This window comes from Centrocercus urophasianus, unplaced genomic scaffold (genome assembly GCF_019232065.1).
Source record: "Centrocercus urophasianus isolate 14NV4802_14NV808 unplaced genomic scaffold, USGS_Curo_1.0 seq_60, whole genome shotgun sequence".
Lineage (NCBI taxonomy): Eukaryota > Metazoa > Chordata > Aves > Galliformes > Phasianidae > Centrocercus > Centrocercus urophasianus.
Genome location: NW_024885200.1, coordinates 141317 through 159740, shown reverse-complemented (window position 1 = coordinate 159740; position 18424 = coordinate 141317). Strand labels below are relative to the sequence as shown.

The 18424-nt window shown below is 56.7% G+C and overlaps 1 protein-coding gene across 2 annotated transcripts; it reads left to right on the top strand.

The window, feature by feature from the left end:
* The first annotated feature begins 1317 nt into the window (after nucleotides 1-1317).
* On the top strand, nucleotides 1318-17897 carry SLC4A9 (solute carrier family 4 member 9). Of its 2 annotated transcripts, XM_042836431.1 has the most exons (21): nucleotides 1318-1618; nucleotides 3100-3260; nucleotides 3439-3582; nucleotides 3698-3759; nucleotides 4110-4267; nucleotides 5556-5643; nucleotides 5932-6086; nucleotides 6699-6815; nucleotides 7027-7201; nucleotides 8090-8223; nucleotides 8366-8637; nucleotides 10308-10363; nucleotides 10480-10662; nucleotides 10801-10914; nucleotides 12221-12382; nucleotides 13201-13379; nucleotides 13574-13646; nucleotides 16003-16071; nucleotides 16730-16903; nucleotides 16993-17151; nucleotides 17514-17897. In XM_042836431.1, exons 1-21 carry the CDS (start codon nucleotides 1356-1358, stop codon nucleotides 17562-17564), a joined length of 2949 nt encoding a protein of 982 aa, XP_042692365.1. In that variant the 5' UTR covers nucleotides 1318-1355; the 3' UTR covers nucleotides 17565-17897. The 2 variants fall into 2 exon arrangements, with proteins under 2 accessions (XP_042692365.1, XP_042692366.1); XM_042836432.1 differs by lacking the exon at nucleotides 10480-10662.
* The last annotated feature ends 527 nt before the right edge of the window (nucleotides 17898-18424 follow it).

The window sequence follows — 18424 nt, the reverse complement described above, 5'->3', positions numbered from 1 at the left end:
CCTCAGTCGCTGCCCACAGCACTTGAGCTCCACATGTGAGAAGAGCTCCTGTCGTGCTCAGTATGGGGGGCCTGGCACATCGCAAGGCTTTGTGGGACCAGAGCCATGTCCCAGCCTCACCCTCAGCTCCAAGCCCATTGAGCTTGAGCTGCAGTTTCTGCAAGGCATATCTCAGCACACTTCAACCCACTGTGTTCCCCTTTGGCACAAGAGCCAAAGTTTGTGGCCACCCGTGCTGCCCTGAAACGTGACATCTGCCACACTGGTGCCTGGCCCTGTGCCACCCTGCTCCCATCAGTGGCTGCTGCAAGGCCAGCCGGCTGGTTCCAGTACAAGCAGCCTGTGTTTGCTGGGGTGTTTGTGCTGCATGTTGTGGTATTTGCACTCTATACAATGAGGCTGTTTGTTTGCAAAGAGTCAAGGTAGCAAAACCTGGTGGCGATACAGTCTGTGCAAGCAGGGCCATGTGTTGTGGCAACATGGCGCACTTATCTCCATCCCATTTGGCCTGCTGGTGTGGGCATCCCTTGGTGCTCTCAGCCCTACTCTGGCTGGAGTCACTCTGGCTGCCAGCTGCTGGTGGGGCTGGGGGTGGCAGTCAGAGAGGCTCCTTGCTGTCCCGGGATGTAGGCTGTCTCCTGTTAGCCCCTTCTACCCTACTCCAGATTCCCTCAGTGATGACATGTTCCTCCCAGTCATGCATCCCTATGGCCCAGTGCCAGCAAGGGGGGATTCTGTGCCACATCCCCCTGCTTCAGCGTTGCTGCCACAGGGCCATGCACTTCCCATCCCATGCACTGATGCTGCCATCAGAGATCTGCTTTTGGCCTTTCATGTGCTCTCGAAAGCCCTGTGAGGTTTGAGAGGGTTCGGAGCCACACTGCTTCTTCCTAGAACATAAGAGCAGGTTGTGATTGGCCTCAGGGGCAGGTGCAAGTGCTGTGTGTGACATTTAGCTGGGAGACTCACACCTCATCCTCTCTACCATAGTCACAGAGTGATGGCAGCAGCTGTCTGCATCATGCTCGTGTCTCTTGCAGTGAGCCAGGTGAGTAGTGATGGGCTGTGCCACCCGTCAGCCCAGGTTTGATGCAGCTGGTGGCAAAGCTGGGTTCCCCAGTCTTTTGCCCAGATAGACAGCTGGAGCAGCGGGAGCCACTGACACCAAGGTCTTCAGGGCTGGCCACTGTGTTTTGATAACACTGTTTGGGGTTTGGCTCCTGGCTGTTGGTCTGCAGCCAGTTTGAACTTGCTCACAACTTTTATAAGGGTGTGATGAGTGAGGTGCTGCGAGTACTGGCAGCTGCAGAAAGCAAGTACCCAGTGGTGCATATGGCTCCTGGCTGCTCTGCACAATGAGAGCCAAAGTGCCTGGGCTGGCCGGCACGGCTCCAGCTGTGCAGCCTGGGCAGGGAGACTCTGCAACCCGCAGCTCCAAGCTTCTCCACACAGCAGTCAGCCACAGCATCTTCTCACCGAGCATCTCCTCGGCAGCTGAGCGCATCAGTGCCATCCTGCAGCAGGAAGAGATGGGGGACCAAAAGTGGCCACCGCTGTTCGTCCAGCTCAATGAGCTGTTCAGCGCTGCGTCAGGCCTGGCGTGGAGAGAGACAGCTAGGTAGGCAGTGGGCAGCAGGCACGGCCTGGTGGCAAAGTGGGAGCGCGGGGGGAAGCCTGTAAGTGCTCTGCTTGGGGGGTGCCCCAGGAGTGCCCTACACTGTGAGAATGCTCGGTTTGCTTTGCTGCCTCTAGTGCCTGCACTGCGCCTTCCAGGAAACTCTTGTTCCTGATTTTGAGTGACTCATTTCATGTGAAATCTTCTGCCCCCTATGAGGGCATTGTGTCAGGCTGGGTGCAAATGGCCACACTGTCTTTTCACAGCATTCACGTAATTCTCTTAGTTCTGCTTCTGCATTCCCTGACTCTTCAAGTCCTTGGCAGCAAGCCAGTTGTGGGAGCGCTTTGCTGTCTGGCTGGGCAGAACTGAAAGCACTGTGCTCTGGGAAATGGGCAAAGAGGACATCATGGAAAAGCTGGGCAGAAGGATGTGCTCTGCAGGACATTTGCGTCAGAGGTGAAGCCTGGGTGCAGTGTGAGCAGTCAGCGGTGCTGGGCAGCTCTTCCTCAGGGCAGGGGATGCATCCTTCCCACAAACCACTGGTGGGAAAGGAGGTGCACCGCTCACCTCAGAGAGCTGGGGCACTGCAGGTGTGAGAGGTACATGGCCATGATCCCAGTGCATGTGCTTTGAAGCCCAGGGGGATAGTTTGGTTTCTTTTCCAGAGCAAGCAAGAGCGGCCTGTAAAAAAGGCTTGGCCAGGGGTAGCACTCCCAGTGTGAATCTGTGCTGCAGTGGGAATGCAGCAGTGGAGCAGCAGAGCAGAGGAGCCAGAAAATGGCTCAGATGTTCAGGGCAGCAGGAGTCAGAAGCAACCAGGGGCAGAGCAGACTGCCAGTAGGGCAGGTGGGGCATGGGGAGGGCAATGAGATCCTGGGCAGGTGCACAGCAGAGCCAGGTCCATCCCAGTTCTGGTGTGGGGCATGTGGAAGCATGTCTGGGAAATGCCACCTCACCATGCTGTCCCTGTGCAGCTTGACAGCAATGCCTGAAGGAGACACGGAGGTACATGCTGGCAGTTCCCATGCAGCAGCGGCTCTGCCACAGAGCCCTGCAGGTCTGGAGCCATGTGCCTGAATGCTGGGGCTCTCCCAGCACCTCCCCGTGCAGCTGTGCCCCAGGCAATGCCCTGAGGCCTGGCAGCAGGCTCTGCTCCGAGGGGTGGCGAGCACTGCCCTGTGCTGGGAACGTTTGCCCTGTGCTGCATGCCAGTGGACAAAGTGAAGCTCTGTGTGTGCTGCTCTGCAAGGATTTGGCACGGCCTGACCACGACAAACTGCTCCAAACACTTTTCTTCTGACTGCCAGTACGCACTGCTGGCCCTGGGGCTGGGTGGAATCCCTCCGGCCAGGGGAACAGAGCAAGGTGTGGAGCAGCAGGGCCCTGTGCCCAAGCCAAACTTAGGGATCTGTGTTCCTGCTGCTCAGCACAGGACACCAGAGCAACATTCCCTGCTCCTGACTGTGCTTCTTTCTTGGCAGGTGGATTAAATTTGAGGAGAAGGTGGAAGACGGAGGGGAGCGCTGGAGCACACCTCATGTCCCAGTACTCTACCTGCACAGCCTCTTTGAGCTGAGGATGTGTCTGCAGGAGGGGACAGTGCTGCTGGATCTGGATGCCCACAGTTTCAAGGAAATAATCGGTATGTGGGTAATGCAGAGAAATGGGATGGGATGCTCCCGGAACAGGAGCCAGCCCACCAGGAGATCTCTAGACAAACCAGTGACAGAGGGTTCCTGGATCCACCAGCAAAGAGGGCTTTCCCCAGAAGAGCCCCATTGTTGGGCAGAGCTGGGGCTCAGCACTACCTTGTGTTGCAGAAAAAGCACTCTCTGCACAGCCTGATGTATGGGATCCGGAGCTGCAGGACTGCCTGGCAGCTTTGCTGCTTTGCCAGCCACTGCACCGAACCACCACAGCCCCGCTGCGTGTGCTCACAGAGCTCAGCCTTGCTCCCTGCAGAGGTACACCTGGCAACACAGCAGGGGCTGGCATGCTGCTGCTGCCGCCCTTGAGACATGTACCATGCTGACCTTTTGCTTGTGCATACATTTTGCTGCTTGTTCTGTTTTTTTGCAGAGAAGGCCAAATCCTGCCCTGAGCCCAGAACCCAGTTCTCAGAAACGCCTCTCAAGGAGCAGGTAGCGTGGGAAGGGCTGGGCAGATGGATCAATGGTCTCCATGGGAGAAACAATTTTTCCAAGAAATGCATCAGTTTCTTGGTCTCAGACCCTAAATGAGCTGAAAAGCTCTGTCCACAAATGGCACAGAAAGGTTTTACGGGTCAGGACCTGTGTCTGTCACTGCAGGTCACAGCCTCTGTGATGTGTTCTCGCTGGGGGAGGCAGAGAGCCCCCAGGAGAGAGGGCTCAGAGGGAGGTGGCCTGGAAGGGAGGATGAGGGGGACCATGGTGTAGGTGGTGAGGTTGGAATCTGAAGTTTGGTCTCAGTTGGCTTTCCCACATGGACCTGACTTTCCATGTCCTTTCAGCTGAGAAACCAATTTAAGAAGAAGCTTCTGCCAGGGGCCGAAGTAGCCAGCGTTATGGTTGGGGAAGTCGACTTCCTGAAGAAGCCATTTCCCGTCTTCCTTCGCTTAAGAGAGGCTGTGACGCTTGGCTCACTGGCTGAAGTTGCCCTCCCCAGCAGGTAACTGCAGCACACAGTGGCCTTGTAGCCCTTTCTGCTGCCAGTGTCCCCCCTGCCTCCTGCATCCCTTAAGCTCTGTGCCTTGGTGCACAGAACAGCCGTGGGGGCCCAGCACCAGTAGAAAGACCTTACCTGGTAAAAGCAATGGAGAAAACACCTAAAGCCAAGTACAGAGCCCGCATACAGTCCCAGAACCTCTACTCACTGCCTCCCCTCCTGCATCCTGCAGCACCTCAGGGGCACTCAACATTGCAGTGGGGATACGCCAAGAGCAGTGTCAGCGCTGTCAGGCAGCCTTGGGGCACAGACCCAGTGCTACCCCTATATGGGCTCTGCATTCATCCTCCTCCCTATGGGCCTCTGAATGCTTTCCACTTACTCCTTGGGAGCATCAGTGATCAAGGCTGGAAAGAGATGCAGATTTCTAGGACTCTCGCTCTCTCTTGCCTAGCTGCCCTGTGGGGGTGCTTTCTAGAGCTTTTGTCCGGGGCAGTGTGAGCAGAGAGTGTGAGGAACAGGGACAGCAGATGTTTTTGTATGGTATCATTTGAAGCTGTAACAAGAAAATGTCAGTGTGACTCTCTGAAGTGAGGACTTCCTTTAGGAAGCACCCTGAGGAGGGGTAGGGATGAGGATGGACATTGCCACCTCCTGGTCACTCAGGCCAGAGCGCCCGTGGTGAGCACGCAGGGAACTGAGCATTCGCTTCCTGCGCTCTCCTTAAAGGGAAATGTATGGCTTTGGGGTCGAGACAGACCCACGCGGAGTCTTGCTGAGTGCCATTATTTAGCTGACAGCAACTGTTCTTCATGTGTTTTCCGAATGGCCCTTTTTCCTCTCTGGGTTGGAACGGGATGGAAGGAGAGCTCGTCCCTGCCCTCCGTACCCTGAGCGCCATTCCCCTTTGCCTCCCTTCCGAGGTACAGCCAGCGTGTTGGGGCTATCTCCCATTCAGATCCATCTCTTGGATATTAACTCTCTAGTTTTCCCATAGTCCTGACGCACGTACATAGGTCGTTACAAAAGTGATGCCTCCTATTTTTTTCCATTGAAACTACAGCAGATTCAAAGAGCACAATAACACAGCTTGATAGAGTCTCAGCTATAGAACACTTTTCCAACACAGTCACCACCATTAGCCAATTTGTGCAGATGAACCCACTCACTCCCCATATGCTTAGCAGACTGCCTGCAGAGCACCTGGCAGCACACTGCCTGCCCTCAAAAGGAGCTCCCTTAGAGAAGCTGCTGGTACTGCAATGTTCATGGGTTGCTGTCTTGTCTGCAGGTTTCTTTTCATTCTGCTGGGCCCTCAAGCCAAAGCGAAAGCCTACCATGAGATTGGAAGGGCTATGGCCACATTGCTGACAGATGAGGTGAGCCTAACACAGCAGCTGTCCTGAGCACACAGCAGCAGAATGGCTGAGGATGCCAAGGCTCCTCTTCTCTGCAGGCTGCAGCAGAGGTGGCCAAGGACAAGGTGGGCTGGCAGCTTTCCTGGCCCAGGATAAGAAAACAAAGGATTTGGGTGGTTATAAGGTCTGAGCACATCCATTGCAACTGACTGGATGGGTGCCTTCCTCGGTGGTGTCTACATACTGGGAGAAAGGCTCTGATTAGCTGAATGCAGGAGTTGGTGGCTAATCCACTGCATCTCACCACAGCTCTTCCAAAGGATTGCCTGGCAGGCTAAGCACCAAGAAGACCTCATTGCAGGGATCGATGAGTTTCTGGATGAACTGACTGTGCTTCCTCCTGGAAAATGGGACCCCAGTGACCGAATTCCTCCACCACGCTGCCTGTCGTCCCCAAACAAGAGGTATCCTGGGGGGAGGGCACCCACAGCCTTTGTTGGCTCCTGTGGTCCCAGTTGGAGACCTCTGCTGCAAGCCTGTGATGCTGAAATCATAGAATCATAGAATGGTTTGGGTTGGAAGGCACCTTTAGGAAATCTAGATCTCAATGGGGGTAAAGCTATCCTAGGAGCCAGCCTTTGTCAGTGAAGTATTCCTGGCCAAGCCTCTTTGCAGCTCCAGCTGATGCAGACCACAGCTATGGTCCTGGGGCTGTTAGATCTGCAGTCCCACTTGGCTCTTGCTAGTGAGGGAGTGGCAAAACCATCCCATGCAATGTTCAAGCAAGAGCTGCTGGGAACACGAGGCCTCAGCACCTTCCAGCAGGACACCTCCTGCTTTGCCCAGCTTTCTTTCATTACTAGTCTGTATAGGGTTGGTTCAGGGGCTGACCTGCCAGCTGGTGGAGACATCTTGTCCTCATCCTACCCCACCTCATTGCCAGGGAATACAGAAGGTGCCTCCAGCCCTGTTCCCTCTCCATCCTCCCTGTCCTTGATAGCATCTTCTTGATGCATCGATGTCCTGAGGGCTCTGGTCTGTAGACCACCTGCTCAGTCTCCCTGGCTCTGCCTCAGGATCTCCATGCACCTGCGGGAGTGGAAATCTCACTGCAATGGGAACACAACTGCTGCCAAGGACAGGCCTAGCCTGGCCCACCTGCATACCAGTGAGGAGCTGGAGAGGACAGGAAGGTCAGTGCGTGCAGATGGGAGCAGGGTAAGGCCTTGCCCGCTACATCAATCCTGGCTTCGCTGGGCAGATCGCTGCTGCCAGGGCCACATCCTCCTCCAACCAGCACCAGCCAATGATTCCAAGAGAGGACTCTGCTCTCTGGTGATGGCCATAGCCAGCTGGAGGGTGCTCAGATCTCTGCTGCCTTTTCTCCTGTCTGGGCTGCTGCAGACTCTTTGGGGGGCTGATCCAAGACATCCGAAGGAAGGCATACTGGTATCGCAGTGATTTCTCTGATGCCATGCACATCCAGTGCCTCTCAGCAGTTCTCTACATCTACCTGGCAACGGTCACCAATGCCATCACCTTTGGGGGCATGCTGGGGGACGCAACAGCCAACATGCAGGTCAGTGTGCCTTGGGGTGCCAAGTTGGGTGTGGGCTGTGATGCAAAACAGTGGGCTATGTGGGGTTTGCCTGCAATCCTCAGGGCAGGGCTGCCTGGGGAGTGCCACATGGAACTCCCTGCTCATGCACTGCTCACCGAGGCTGCAGGGCCTCCTGCAGCACTGCTCTCCATTGGCAGTCCCAGAGCACTGGCTGGGCCTGAGCAAGTGTAATGCTCAAATCCATCCCTGCAGCCCAGAGTCCTGGTGCCCAGGCAGGACCCTGCAATCTGTTCTACAGGGGTCTGAAGGAAGGAGGCTGCTCTGAGCATGACCTGCAGGCACAGGCATGGCTGGCTGTGTGCTGGGGTGCCAAGCATTCCCTTCAGCAGGCTTTGGGAAGCTGTGGCCCCTGGTGTAGCCCCACTTCTTCAGCTGAGCCACCTCAGGACCTGTGCTCACCACTGGGCTGGCTTTGGTGACAGCTCAAACGTGAAGTGCTGGGGTGACTCCTGGAGCAGTGGCTGGCCTCTCAGCACCTCTCAGACTCCTTCCTCCCTCCTTCAGTTCAACATACTGACATCACTTGTGATTGGGGTGATGTCACCTGTAGTCAGGGTGACAGGCCCTGCAGCTGCAGCCCCAGGCTGCCTAGTTCATCTTGCTGTGGCTACAGCTCTGAGTCTCTGAGTGCTTGGAGGAGAGCAAGGGTGCACAGGTTCTCCCCGAGCAGAATCACCTCACACCTGTAGCCAGTGGCAAGCCCACATGCCCTTTGTCCCCTCCTTCCTGCCTGTGGGGCTGTCACCCTGGTACCTGTCTTTCTGCTGGCTTCATCAGGCAGACAGCACCTGAGCACTGACCCCCTGGCCCCACTGCTCAGCTGCATCCCATCCCTCTGCACTGCAGGGTGTACTGGAGAGCTTCCTGGGCACTGCCTTCGCTGGCTCCATCTTCTGCCTCTTCTCTGGCCAGCCGCTGACCATCCTGAGCAGCACCGGCCCAGTTCTGGTCTTTGAGCGTCTCCTTTTCTCCTTCAGCGAGTAAGAACTGAATGAGGGCATAGAACTGAATGAGGGCATCTCCGCAGGTGGCAGCCTCAGCTGCACCATCCGTGGGCTGGGCACAGGCTGCCTTCACATGGCTGAGTGCCACAGTAAGAGTCTGGGCCACTCTCCCCACTAGGGACTATGGTCTGGACTACCTGGAGTTTCGCCTTTGGATTGGGCTCTGGGTGGCCTTCTTCGGCTTGGTTTTGGTGGCCACTGAAGCGAGTCACCTGGTGCAGTACTTCACCCGCTTCACTGAGGAAGGCTTCTGTGCCCTCATCAGCTTGATCTTCATCTATGACTCTCTAAAGAAGATGCTGAGCCTGGCGGAAGCCTTCCCCATCAACTGGCACTACCGGGCTGATGATGTGACCTTGTACAGCTGCACCTGCAACTTATCTGTCCCAGGTGAATGCAAGCTGCCTGTCACAACTCCTGCCCACACACTCAGCATGGCCCCTGGGCCAAGTCCCTGCACAATGCTGGCGGGCAGGGTGCTGGGCTGTGCACACAGGGCTGTGCCTTCATAGGGACAGAGCTCCAGCATGGTGGCCTCAGTGCTACCTGCTGTGCATTGGTCTCCACACCTCTATCAGAGTGGCACAGGGAAGATGAAGGATGTGGGCATGGCAGGAGGTGATGGTCCCAGGAACCACAGGAGCTAACTGTGGCCCCAAGGAGCACCACAGTCCCTGAGAATGATGAGGGATGTCTAGTTCAAGAATGCCTCACAGCCGAGAGGAAGGAGGCTGTTCCAATCCTACCCTTACCTGCCCATCCATATTGGCACCTGGTGCTCCCTTGGCTTTGGGCATCCTCACACCTTGCTTAGGTGTAGGCATAAGGGTAAGCAGTAAGTTGCATGGAAATGTCACCTCGTCCTGCCCTTGTACCAATTGGAGACAGACCTTTCCCAGTGGGATACAAGAACTACCTTCCTGCCACTATCTGCCCCACACCAGGGACTCCTGCTGAGCCTCTTTATGCTGCAGGGTTGGTGTCAGGACAAGAGCACCATCTGCATGGCATCCCCAGGCATCCCCACCTGGGATGGAGCACCCTGACGAGCACAGCCCAACTCCCAGTGCCTGTTGCAGGCATCTAGCCTGTCGCTCGTGTCCCCAGGTGTACTGTGTCCCCTGCCTGTGACCCTAGGTCAGGCTGCTTCCAAAGGCTTATCCCTTTTTTGGGAGTGGCACTGCCTGTTTCCCTCTGCCCCCTGGCTCAGGCAGGGACAGAGACCTGCAGCAGCCTGGGGCTGTGCTTCTGGAGCCTTGACAGTTCTGGGAGTGGGGTGAGTTGCAGTTCAGCTCCTGCAGTGTGGGGCCAGAGGATGTGGGGCACTGGGGAGTCCAGCAGACCATTCAGCACCTCAACACACTTTCTCCGTAGTCTGTAATCTGGTCTGTAATTCAGAGGGTGTTTCATGGAGTCTGAACAAGATGTGTCTCTGCTTCCATGGCGATCACCATGTCTGCAGGACCACTGTGGCAGTGGAGCCATGGCACTGTGCACCTGAAGCACCAGTGCTAGGTAGAGCTTGGTTCTGCTGTTGACTGTTAGTGTGCTGATGCTTCAGCCAAGCCCTTTCCAAGCCTTTATGACCCCAGAGGCACAACTTCAGGCTGGAAAATTTCACCTTGAAGGACTGCAGTTTGGCCAACTTCAGGACAGCTGTTAATGGACAGTAGGAATTGCTGAAGGACTATTTTAGCACAACAATAAGGAGACAACAAGTCTCCAACAAGTGAAGAACTGTGAAGGATGTGAGGAAGACTTGCAAAAGTCTGCGAGGGGCTGGGCTAGGGATGCACCCTGGAAACCTTGACTCTGGTGCTCCCAGGCATCAGCCCTGGCCTGGTGCTTGCCCAGAGTATCCAGCTGCAGGCCGCACTCTCCTGCTGCCTGGTGTCATTCTCATGCCTCAGGAGTCCCACATGGCCCCAATGGTCCCACATGGGTAGCCAAGCCAGCTCAGAACTCCTGGGAATATTCTGGGGACAGGGTACGGGCTGCTTGGTGCCCAGCTCTGCAGCCCCATGGCTCCTGGGGCACTGACTCCCTCCATTGCCTTGCAGGACACGTCACAGCAGGCAACAACACACTGTCTCCTCCAACTACAACCCTGCAACAGGTACAGACCCTTCTGGGAGGGGACACAGAGCACCAGGCTGTCCTCACTGGCCCTTTGGCTCCAGTGCCACATCCCTGGCTTATTTCCCCACCTTCACCCTTCCCACATCCCCACAGCCTCCTGCAGCCTTGGCCGCACTGAGCCGGGCCCAGTGCCTGGGCCGAGGAGGCCACCTCCAGGGGAGCAGCTGCTCGTATGTGCCTGACATTGCCCTCATGTCCTTCCTCCTCTTTGGAGGCACCTTCCTCTGCTGCACCACGCTCAAGCACTTCAAGAGCAGCCGCTACTTCCCCATGGGGGTGAGTGCCCCCCGGCCGCCTCACTGGGGCTGACCCTGGGGTGTTTCTGGGGTTGTTGCGGATGGTCCCTCTGCCGCAGCTGCCTGGGAATGGTCCCGGCCAGTGCGGGTGAAAACCTCCCTATCTGTGGCATTGCAGTTTCGGAAGCTGGTGAGTGACTTCTCCATCATCCTGGCCATCCTCATCTTCTGTGCCATTGATGCTGCTCTTGGTCTGGAGACCCCCAAGCTCCTGGTTCCCAGAGAGCTGAAGGTAACCAACAGATAGGGAACCAGGAGCCCTATCAAAGAGCAGCTGGCTCAGCAGCAAGCTTCACATTGGTTGCATGGCTGGGCTGAACTGTCAAGGCAGGGGCTGCTGTGGCTTATATAAGGCCTCCAGCGCAGCCTGGAGGAAGGAGGATATGTAGGAAAACGGAGCCTTTGCTTGAACTTGCCTGCTCTTGGCCAGCCTGGGCGCATCCCACATGCACCATGGGTGTGTGAGGGCTCGCCCTTGCCGGCAGGAGGCTGCCAGTTCATCTTCCTGGCTTGTGAACTTTCTCTGGCATTGTCTAGCTCTCGTGGAGGTCTTGGAGAAGAGAGAAGACAGCAGGCTTCCTGGAAGAGCTGGTGTCTGACCTACTTGCCCCCAGCCCAGCCAGACCCAGTGCAATGCGAGGAGGGCTGGCCAGCACTGCAAGCACTGACGTGCCAAGCTCACTCAGGCTTAGATGGCAAGCCTGGCAATGCTCAGCTCTGTAGGATTTGCTTTGCAGTGCCTCTGGGAGCTTGCCTCCTCACCTCTCCCCGTAAACAGCCTGGCTGTGCCTGGCTCCCCAGCCCACCTTCCCCGAATCCCACTGTGCTGCCAGGCTGGTGTACTCTGGCTGGACATCGCAAGCTTTGCTGGTGAGCAGGCCTGCATCCTCTGCAGAACCTGCCCCACACTGCTGCTGTCTGCCATCGATGTGCTCTGGGTGGAAACGCACAGTGGACTTGTTGGCATGACTGCCCAGCAGCCCTTCAGTCCTATGTTACTGCCCCACTGCATACAAGAGGTTGGGCCACAGACAATCCTGTGGTCTGTAAACGGCCTAGCCTGGTCCTGCTCATGCAGGACAACCTTACGCTACAGCTCATGCTGGAGCAGGAGTTGTGAGCTCAAGCCTGGACTTGGGCTCCCCACCCTGGGTGTGGAGAGGGATTGGCAGAGCAAAGGATCATGCTCTGCTTCTTCCATGAACTGGGCTGTAGTCCATGTGTGCTGCTACTGCTTGGGCTCTGCAATAGACCCCCTTCCACCCACGGCTCAAATGCTGCCCCTGTAGCTTACCCAGGCAGGCATGTGCTGTTCTAGATGTGCCCAGCTCTCAGCACCAGCTCATGGTGCCCAGGAGTAAGCTCTGCTGCAGTGGGTGTCCTACAAGCTGCTGGGTGAGTCACACTCCCAAGGAAGGAGCATCCAAGGGCGTCCATCTTGATCCAGCTTTCGTGCCCATGGGCTGGTCCCTTTGCTCTGCTATGCTGCAGGCCCTGTAGGCACACATTGACTAGCGTGATCTTTCTGCCTTTTGCAGCCCACAAATCCCATGAGGGGCTGGATCGTCTTCCCCTTTGGAGCCAACCCCTGGTGGATCTGCCTGGCATCTGTGGTGCCTGCCATCCTTGTCACCATCCTCATTTTCATGGACCAACAGATCACAGCTGTCATTCTTAACCGCAAGGAGTACAAACTGCAGGTGAGCAGAGCCCAGGGGTGTAGGGGTGCCAGGAGGGTGCAGGCTACAGATGGGGAACACTGCTCTACTCTGTGTGTGAGCTCTTGCCTGGGCCAGGCTGAGCAGACAGGGGAGAGCTGGCATTGGCAGTGCCAATGTCTTGCTGTGTTGGCTCCTGTAGCGGTGCAGCCCTTGCCAGGCAGGAGGGTGTGGGACTTGCTGTGTTGGGGGTGTCAGCCCTCCCACCAGATCTGGGGGTGCCCCTGAGTCTCTCCCTCTGCAGGCATCCCCCCATGCCTCCATCACCCACTGCAGGAGAGGCTGTGGATAGGACTTGGTGGGGGACAGAGGGCATAGGACATTGCTGGGACAAGCCAGCTGTAGGCTGCGGACATCTTCAGGGCTGGGCAGCATTGTGGCTGATCACCAAGAGAGTGCAAATATCAGGTTGTAGGCTGGCCCTTGGGTGTTTCTGACTCCATCTGAAGGTTTATGATACTTACAAATGCTTTCAGATACATGCAGGACCTGGCAGGGCTCCCGCCACACATCTGCCCAGGACATATGGCTCATCCTGTCACTGTGAGCTGTGGGGCACAGATGTGACTCTGCAGGGCTGAGGGACAATGCTCACAGCACAGTCAGGCAAGATGCCACTGCCTGGCCTTGCCATGTGCTCATCCTTGGCTTCCTACCACATCCACCACCCACCCTGATGGTCAGTGGTAGGCCAGGCCCTGCTGTCTTCTGCGACAGTGTCCTGTTCCCATCACGCTGGGAGGGCCTCCCAGTGCTGCCGTGCCATGGGCTCATTCCCAGCCATGCTTCCCTCCTTGCAGAAAGGGGCAGGCTTTCACCTGGACTTTCTCTGCGTCTCGCTGCTGATGATTGTCACCTCTGTGATGGGCCTCCCCTGGTACGTGTCGGCCACTGTCATCTCCCTGGCACACATGGAGAGCCTCAGGAAGGAGAGCACTGCCTCAGCTCCAGGCGAGCAGCCCGAGTTCCTGGGCATCAGGTATGGCCTGAGCTCTGCCACACAGTGAGCTGCACCTCATCTGGCCTGGAGCCTCTACTCTAGGGGACTCCTGCACCTCTCCTGCCCACAGCAGTGGCACCAGGGGACAGGCTGCTGCCCACACAGGCTGATGGGGGCTGTGGGTGCCTGGGAGAGCCTGAACACTCCTGAGATGTCTGCACTGTTGCCCACAGGGAGCAGAGGTTGACCGGCCTGGTGGTCTTCATCCTGACGGGAGTCTCTGTCTTCATGGCACCCATTCTCAAGGTATGGAAATTGGCTGCTGGTGTTGGCCTCAGGGTGTCTTTGCCTCCTTTCTGAAGTGGGCAAGGTGCACTGCAACCTGAGTGGTTCCTAACCCCACCGCTCCTCCAGCTGCAGCACAGAGAGACACACCTAAGAAGGAGCACTGCACTGTGTGGGAAGGGGTCTGACAAAGGCCAGAAGGATTGGCTCAATTTCTGCAAGGCGGCCCCAGCAGCTGGCTCACAGTTTTCCCTGAGGAGCCAGTTCTGTCCCCTGCAACCTTCTGTCCCATCACCAGAGCAGTGCCAGCACTTACTCGGCACTGCAGTGAGAGTGGCAGAGCTCCTGGTGTACTTCTTGCCATACCTGGGTCACTTGAAAGTCGGGTCCCTTCTCTAGCATCATCTCTGTCCCCAGACCTGAGGATGGCAGAGAAACAAAAGACCAAAACTTCTTGCTCCTCCCGTTACAGTGGGAGGCTGCCTGTGAGGCTTCAGCTTGGAGCTTGGTCGATGGGGCTGTGCAAACATTTTGTTAGCCCCAGGACCAGCAGCTGCCTCCCAGCTTGGGCAGGTGATGAATCTCAAGTGGTTGTCTTTATGCAAGGGAAGCTGGCCAAATCCTAGGCATTTCTCACCCACTTCAATGGCAGCAGAAGGTGATGTCCCCTGCCTCACAAGGCCTGGGAGGAAAAACAGAACATGCTGAGCAACTGGATGGCAGGAATCTGGCTGGATATGGGGAAATGTGCTTGTGAAAGAGGGGTTAGACTAGAAAGCAGCCCAGAGGTGGCAGGACCTGGATGCGACGGCAATCTGGCTGTGACATGTCACCCCATTGATCACCAGAGTTGATTCAGCTGATCTCACTGGCTAGACAGGAGCTAGGCCAACCTGCTGACATAGTCTACCTAGATCTCAAGAAAGCCTTCGACACTGTCTCCCGCAGTATTCTCCTGTATAAGCTGGCAGCCCATGGCTTGGACAGTTACACTCTTTCCTGGGTAAGGAACTGGCTGGAGGGCCGGGCCCAGAGAGTGGTGGTGAATGGAGCTGAATCCAGCTGGGCGACTGTCACAAGTGGTGCTCCCCAGGGATCAGTACCGGGGCTGTCCTGTTCAGTATCTTCACTGATGGCCTAGATGAGGGCATGGAGTGCACCTTCAGTAAGTTTGCAGATGATACTGAGATGGCAGGAGGTGTTGGTCTGCCTGGGGAGAGGTAGGAAGGTCCCACAGAGGGATCTGGACAGGCTGATTGCTGGGCGCAGGCCAGTGGGATGAAGTCGAACAAGACCAAGGGCCGGTCCTGCACTTGGCCACAATAACCCCAGGCAATGCCATAGGCTTGGAGCGCAGCGGCTGGAAGACTGTGTGGAAGAAGCGGACCTGGGAGTGTTGATTGATGCTCAGCTGAACACGAGCGAGCAGTGTGCCTGGGTGGCCAAGGAGGCCAATGGCATCCTGGCTTGTGTCAGAAATAGTGCAGCCAGCAGGAGCAGGGAGTGATCATCCCTCTGTACTCAGCTCTGGTGAGGCTGCACCTTGAGTACTGTGTCCAGTTTTGGGTCCCTCCCTACAAGAAAGACATGGAGGCCCTGGAGCGTGTCCAGAGAAGGGCAACAAAGCTGGTGAGGGGTCTGGAGCACAGGCCTTATGAGGAGAGGCTAAGGGAATGGGGGTTGCTCATCCTGGAGAAGAGGAGGCTCAGGGATGACTTTATGGCTCTCTACAGCTGTCTGAGTGGGAGGACTCTCTGTCTCTGGAGGAGTTCAAGAAGTGTTTAGATGTTGTACTGAGGGATGTGGTTTAGTGTGAAATACTGGTGATAGGTGGATGGTTGGACTGGATGATGTTGGAGACCTTTTCCAACCTTGGTTGGAATTCTACTACCTTCCATCTGGCCTGCAGCTCCATACCATGCCAGCTAGGGGACAGTTTGGTGTGCTGTTTCACAGAGCTGCCTGCTGTCTGTAGCTAGGTCATGGCCTTTCAGTCTCTCATCCCAGGGCAAAGCATTTGCTTTATCAGACACCCCACTATTTATAAATCCAACGCTGTATGACCCATTTCCAAGTGCCTTGGTGCCTTATCTCTAGCCTGGGTTACTCCCAGCTAGAAAGTGGGGCAAGCATCTCAGAACTTGTGTCCCCTCTTTGAAGACGGTGATGTCCTTGCATCAGTTCCTATCATAGACAGGAACACATCCAGTTGTAATGCCCTTGGAGCCATAAGATAAGCAAAAAAACATGAAATGAAATTGTGCTGTTCAAAGAGAAGAAAACAAACACTGCATCTGTATATATGGATTGGTCTTACAGGAGGCATAGCTTAGATAGTGCAAATTCCCTGCTGAAGCCTCACCCTGGTGTTTTGCAGTATATCCCAATGCCGGTGCTTTATGGGGTCTTTCTGCACATGGGAGTGGCAGCTCTGAACAGCATCCAGGTGAGTGGGACTGCACAGAGCATGCATCTGGATTGTATTGGGATACTCGTGGGTCTTAGGGAGGAAGCACTTTGCTCAATACCAGCTCACTCTGTGCAGTACAGCTCAATGCCTTGAATTTGGACCTAAGATTGGGCAGAGGGAAGGAGTGGTGTCTGGGTTGCTGGGGAGCATGAATTACTCCTGCACTGGTGGATCAGGTAGTCTGAGTGAAGGAAGGGGACCAATGGGTGGCCCAGAGCAACTCTCCACAGCTGCAGGCATGCAGCTCTCTGATTTGCTGACTCTGCCCTCTCCTGCTAAACCTTGGGCAGGGACAATCCAGGCTCCAGAAATATCTACCTCTTTTTTCTTTTTTTTTTTTTTTCCTAAGCATCTGCCTGGAAAGAGTTTGTCCAGTCATAGCCAGAGGCCATAGCCCCAGGTTCTGTAGCACTGTTCAGATCAGCTCCCCTGCAACAGATCCCATGAGCAGCCCTGGCGACAGCATGGAGTGTCAGGGCAGAGGGCTTGGCCTGCCTAGGGGGCAATCACTGGCACCCCTCTGTGCTAGGCGATGGGGTGGTCACAGCAGGGAGGTGGGTGACAGCTGACTGCAAGTGTGTAAGCATCCTTTCTCTGTGCTGTGTTTGACAAGCCTGCTATCCTCTCCCTGCAGTTTACGGACCGAGTGCGGCTGCTTCTGATGCCTGCAAAACACCAGCCAGATCACCTCTACCTCCGCCATGTGCCACTGCGCCGGGTGCACCTCTTCACCTTCATCCAGCTGCTGTGCCTGGCCATTCTCTGGGTCATCAAGTCCACTGCGGCTGCCATTGTTTTCCCAGTGATGGTAGGATGTCTCTTGTAACCAGGCTGGTTAAAACCCACTGACCTGCAGTCTCCTGGCCCATGCTGACTTATGCTCTGCCTTGGCCCCAGCTGCTGGCCCTGGTGGGGATCCGGAAGGCACTTGAGTTCGTCTTCTCCCTGCATGACCTGAGCTGGCTGGATAACATTATGCCTGCAGCAGCCAGGAAGGAGGCAGAGGGGAAACCACACAGGAAGCAGGAGGAGCAGGAAAGCAACACTGATGACGAGGTGGGTGATATCCTGGGAGCTGTGCTCTTTTGCAGCCACCCCTGAGGAATCTGCGGTGCAGGGGCTGCACCTGGCCAGGGCACGCAGCTCAGGCAGCAGCCTGGAGATGCAGGAACAGCCAACAGCTCCAGCACAAGATGCCAAATCCAGATGAAATGGCACCAGAGCTGCGGTGCTTTCATCTAGGGAGTGGCCGGGGGAGTGGGGACAGCAGCAGAGCTGGCACGCTGGGCCATGGGCTCAGCACACCCTGTGCCGCGGCGGCTAGTCGAGCAGCTACAGGAGCTGGATCCTGTGGGCACGGCTGCCGGAGGGTGACTGGGAGCGCTGCAAACCGCATCACCCCCTTGCTTCTCCTCCAGTCTGAGCTGATGCATCACCAGGGACGAGAGATCAACATCTCCGTGAATTAGGGCTGCGGCCGGGACAAGGCAGAGCAGCCTGGACCAGACCTGCTGCTCACCTCCTGCTCAGCACCGACACGAGGCCCGCTGGCAGGTACTTATTGCCTCTGCGTTGCAGCAGGCCCCAAACCTGCGCTCGCTCCGCTCCGTGCTGAGCCCCGTGCCCCAGCTGTGGGCAGCCTCGCTCTGATCCCGGCCCAGCTCTTGGCCTGCAGGCCGTGCGGCCCCGCGGCGTGTCGGTGGATTGCAAAATCGCAGAATCACAGAAACACCGAGGTTGGAAAAGATCTACAAGATCATCCAGTCCAACCACCCACCCATCAGCGATAGCTCTCACTGAAATTACAGGATGAAGATAATTGGCATTTGAATAAACCATGCTTTGACCCTGCGTCCTCTCGGCTCTTCCTTCCGGAGGGAAAACCGCGCCCGGTCCGCGCCCGGCCCGCGCCCGGCCCGCACACCACGCGCTGACAGAGGCCACGTGGCCGCACGGGCGTCGTCACCGGCGGGGCCGCAGGTGACGTGAGTGACAGCGTGTGGGGCCAATCGCGCGCTCGCTGGGGGCGGCGGGGCGGGCCGCTCACGGCCGGGTTACACTCATTGACGGGCAGCGCCGCGCGCCAGTGGGCGCTCGAGGCGGGGGGGCGGTGTCGGCTTCTACGCTGACTGAGCCCTTCAGAGGGCGGCGAAAGGGAGGGGAGGGGATATGCCGCTGCAAGAGCCAATCGGACGGCGTCAGACAGCGCGCGTTGTGAGCGACGGGCCTTATAGGCAACCAGAATCTCGGGTTCTCGTATTACCGTTGTTAGACAGCTCGGCGACCCAATCGTCGCCCGAAACTCAGGCGGGACGTGTGACTGACGTTC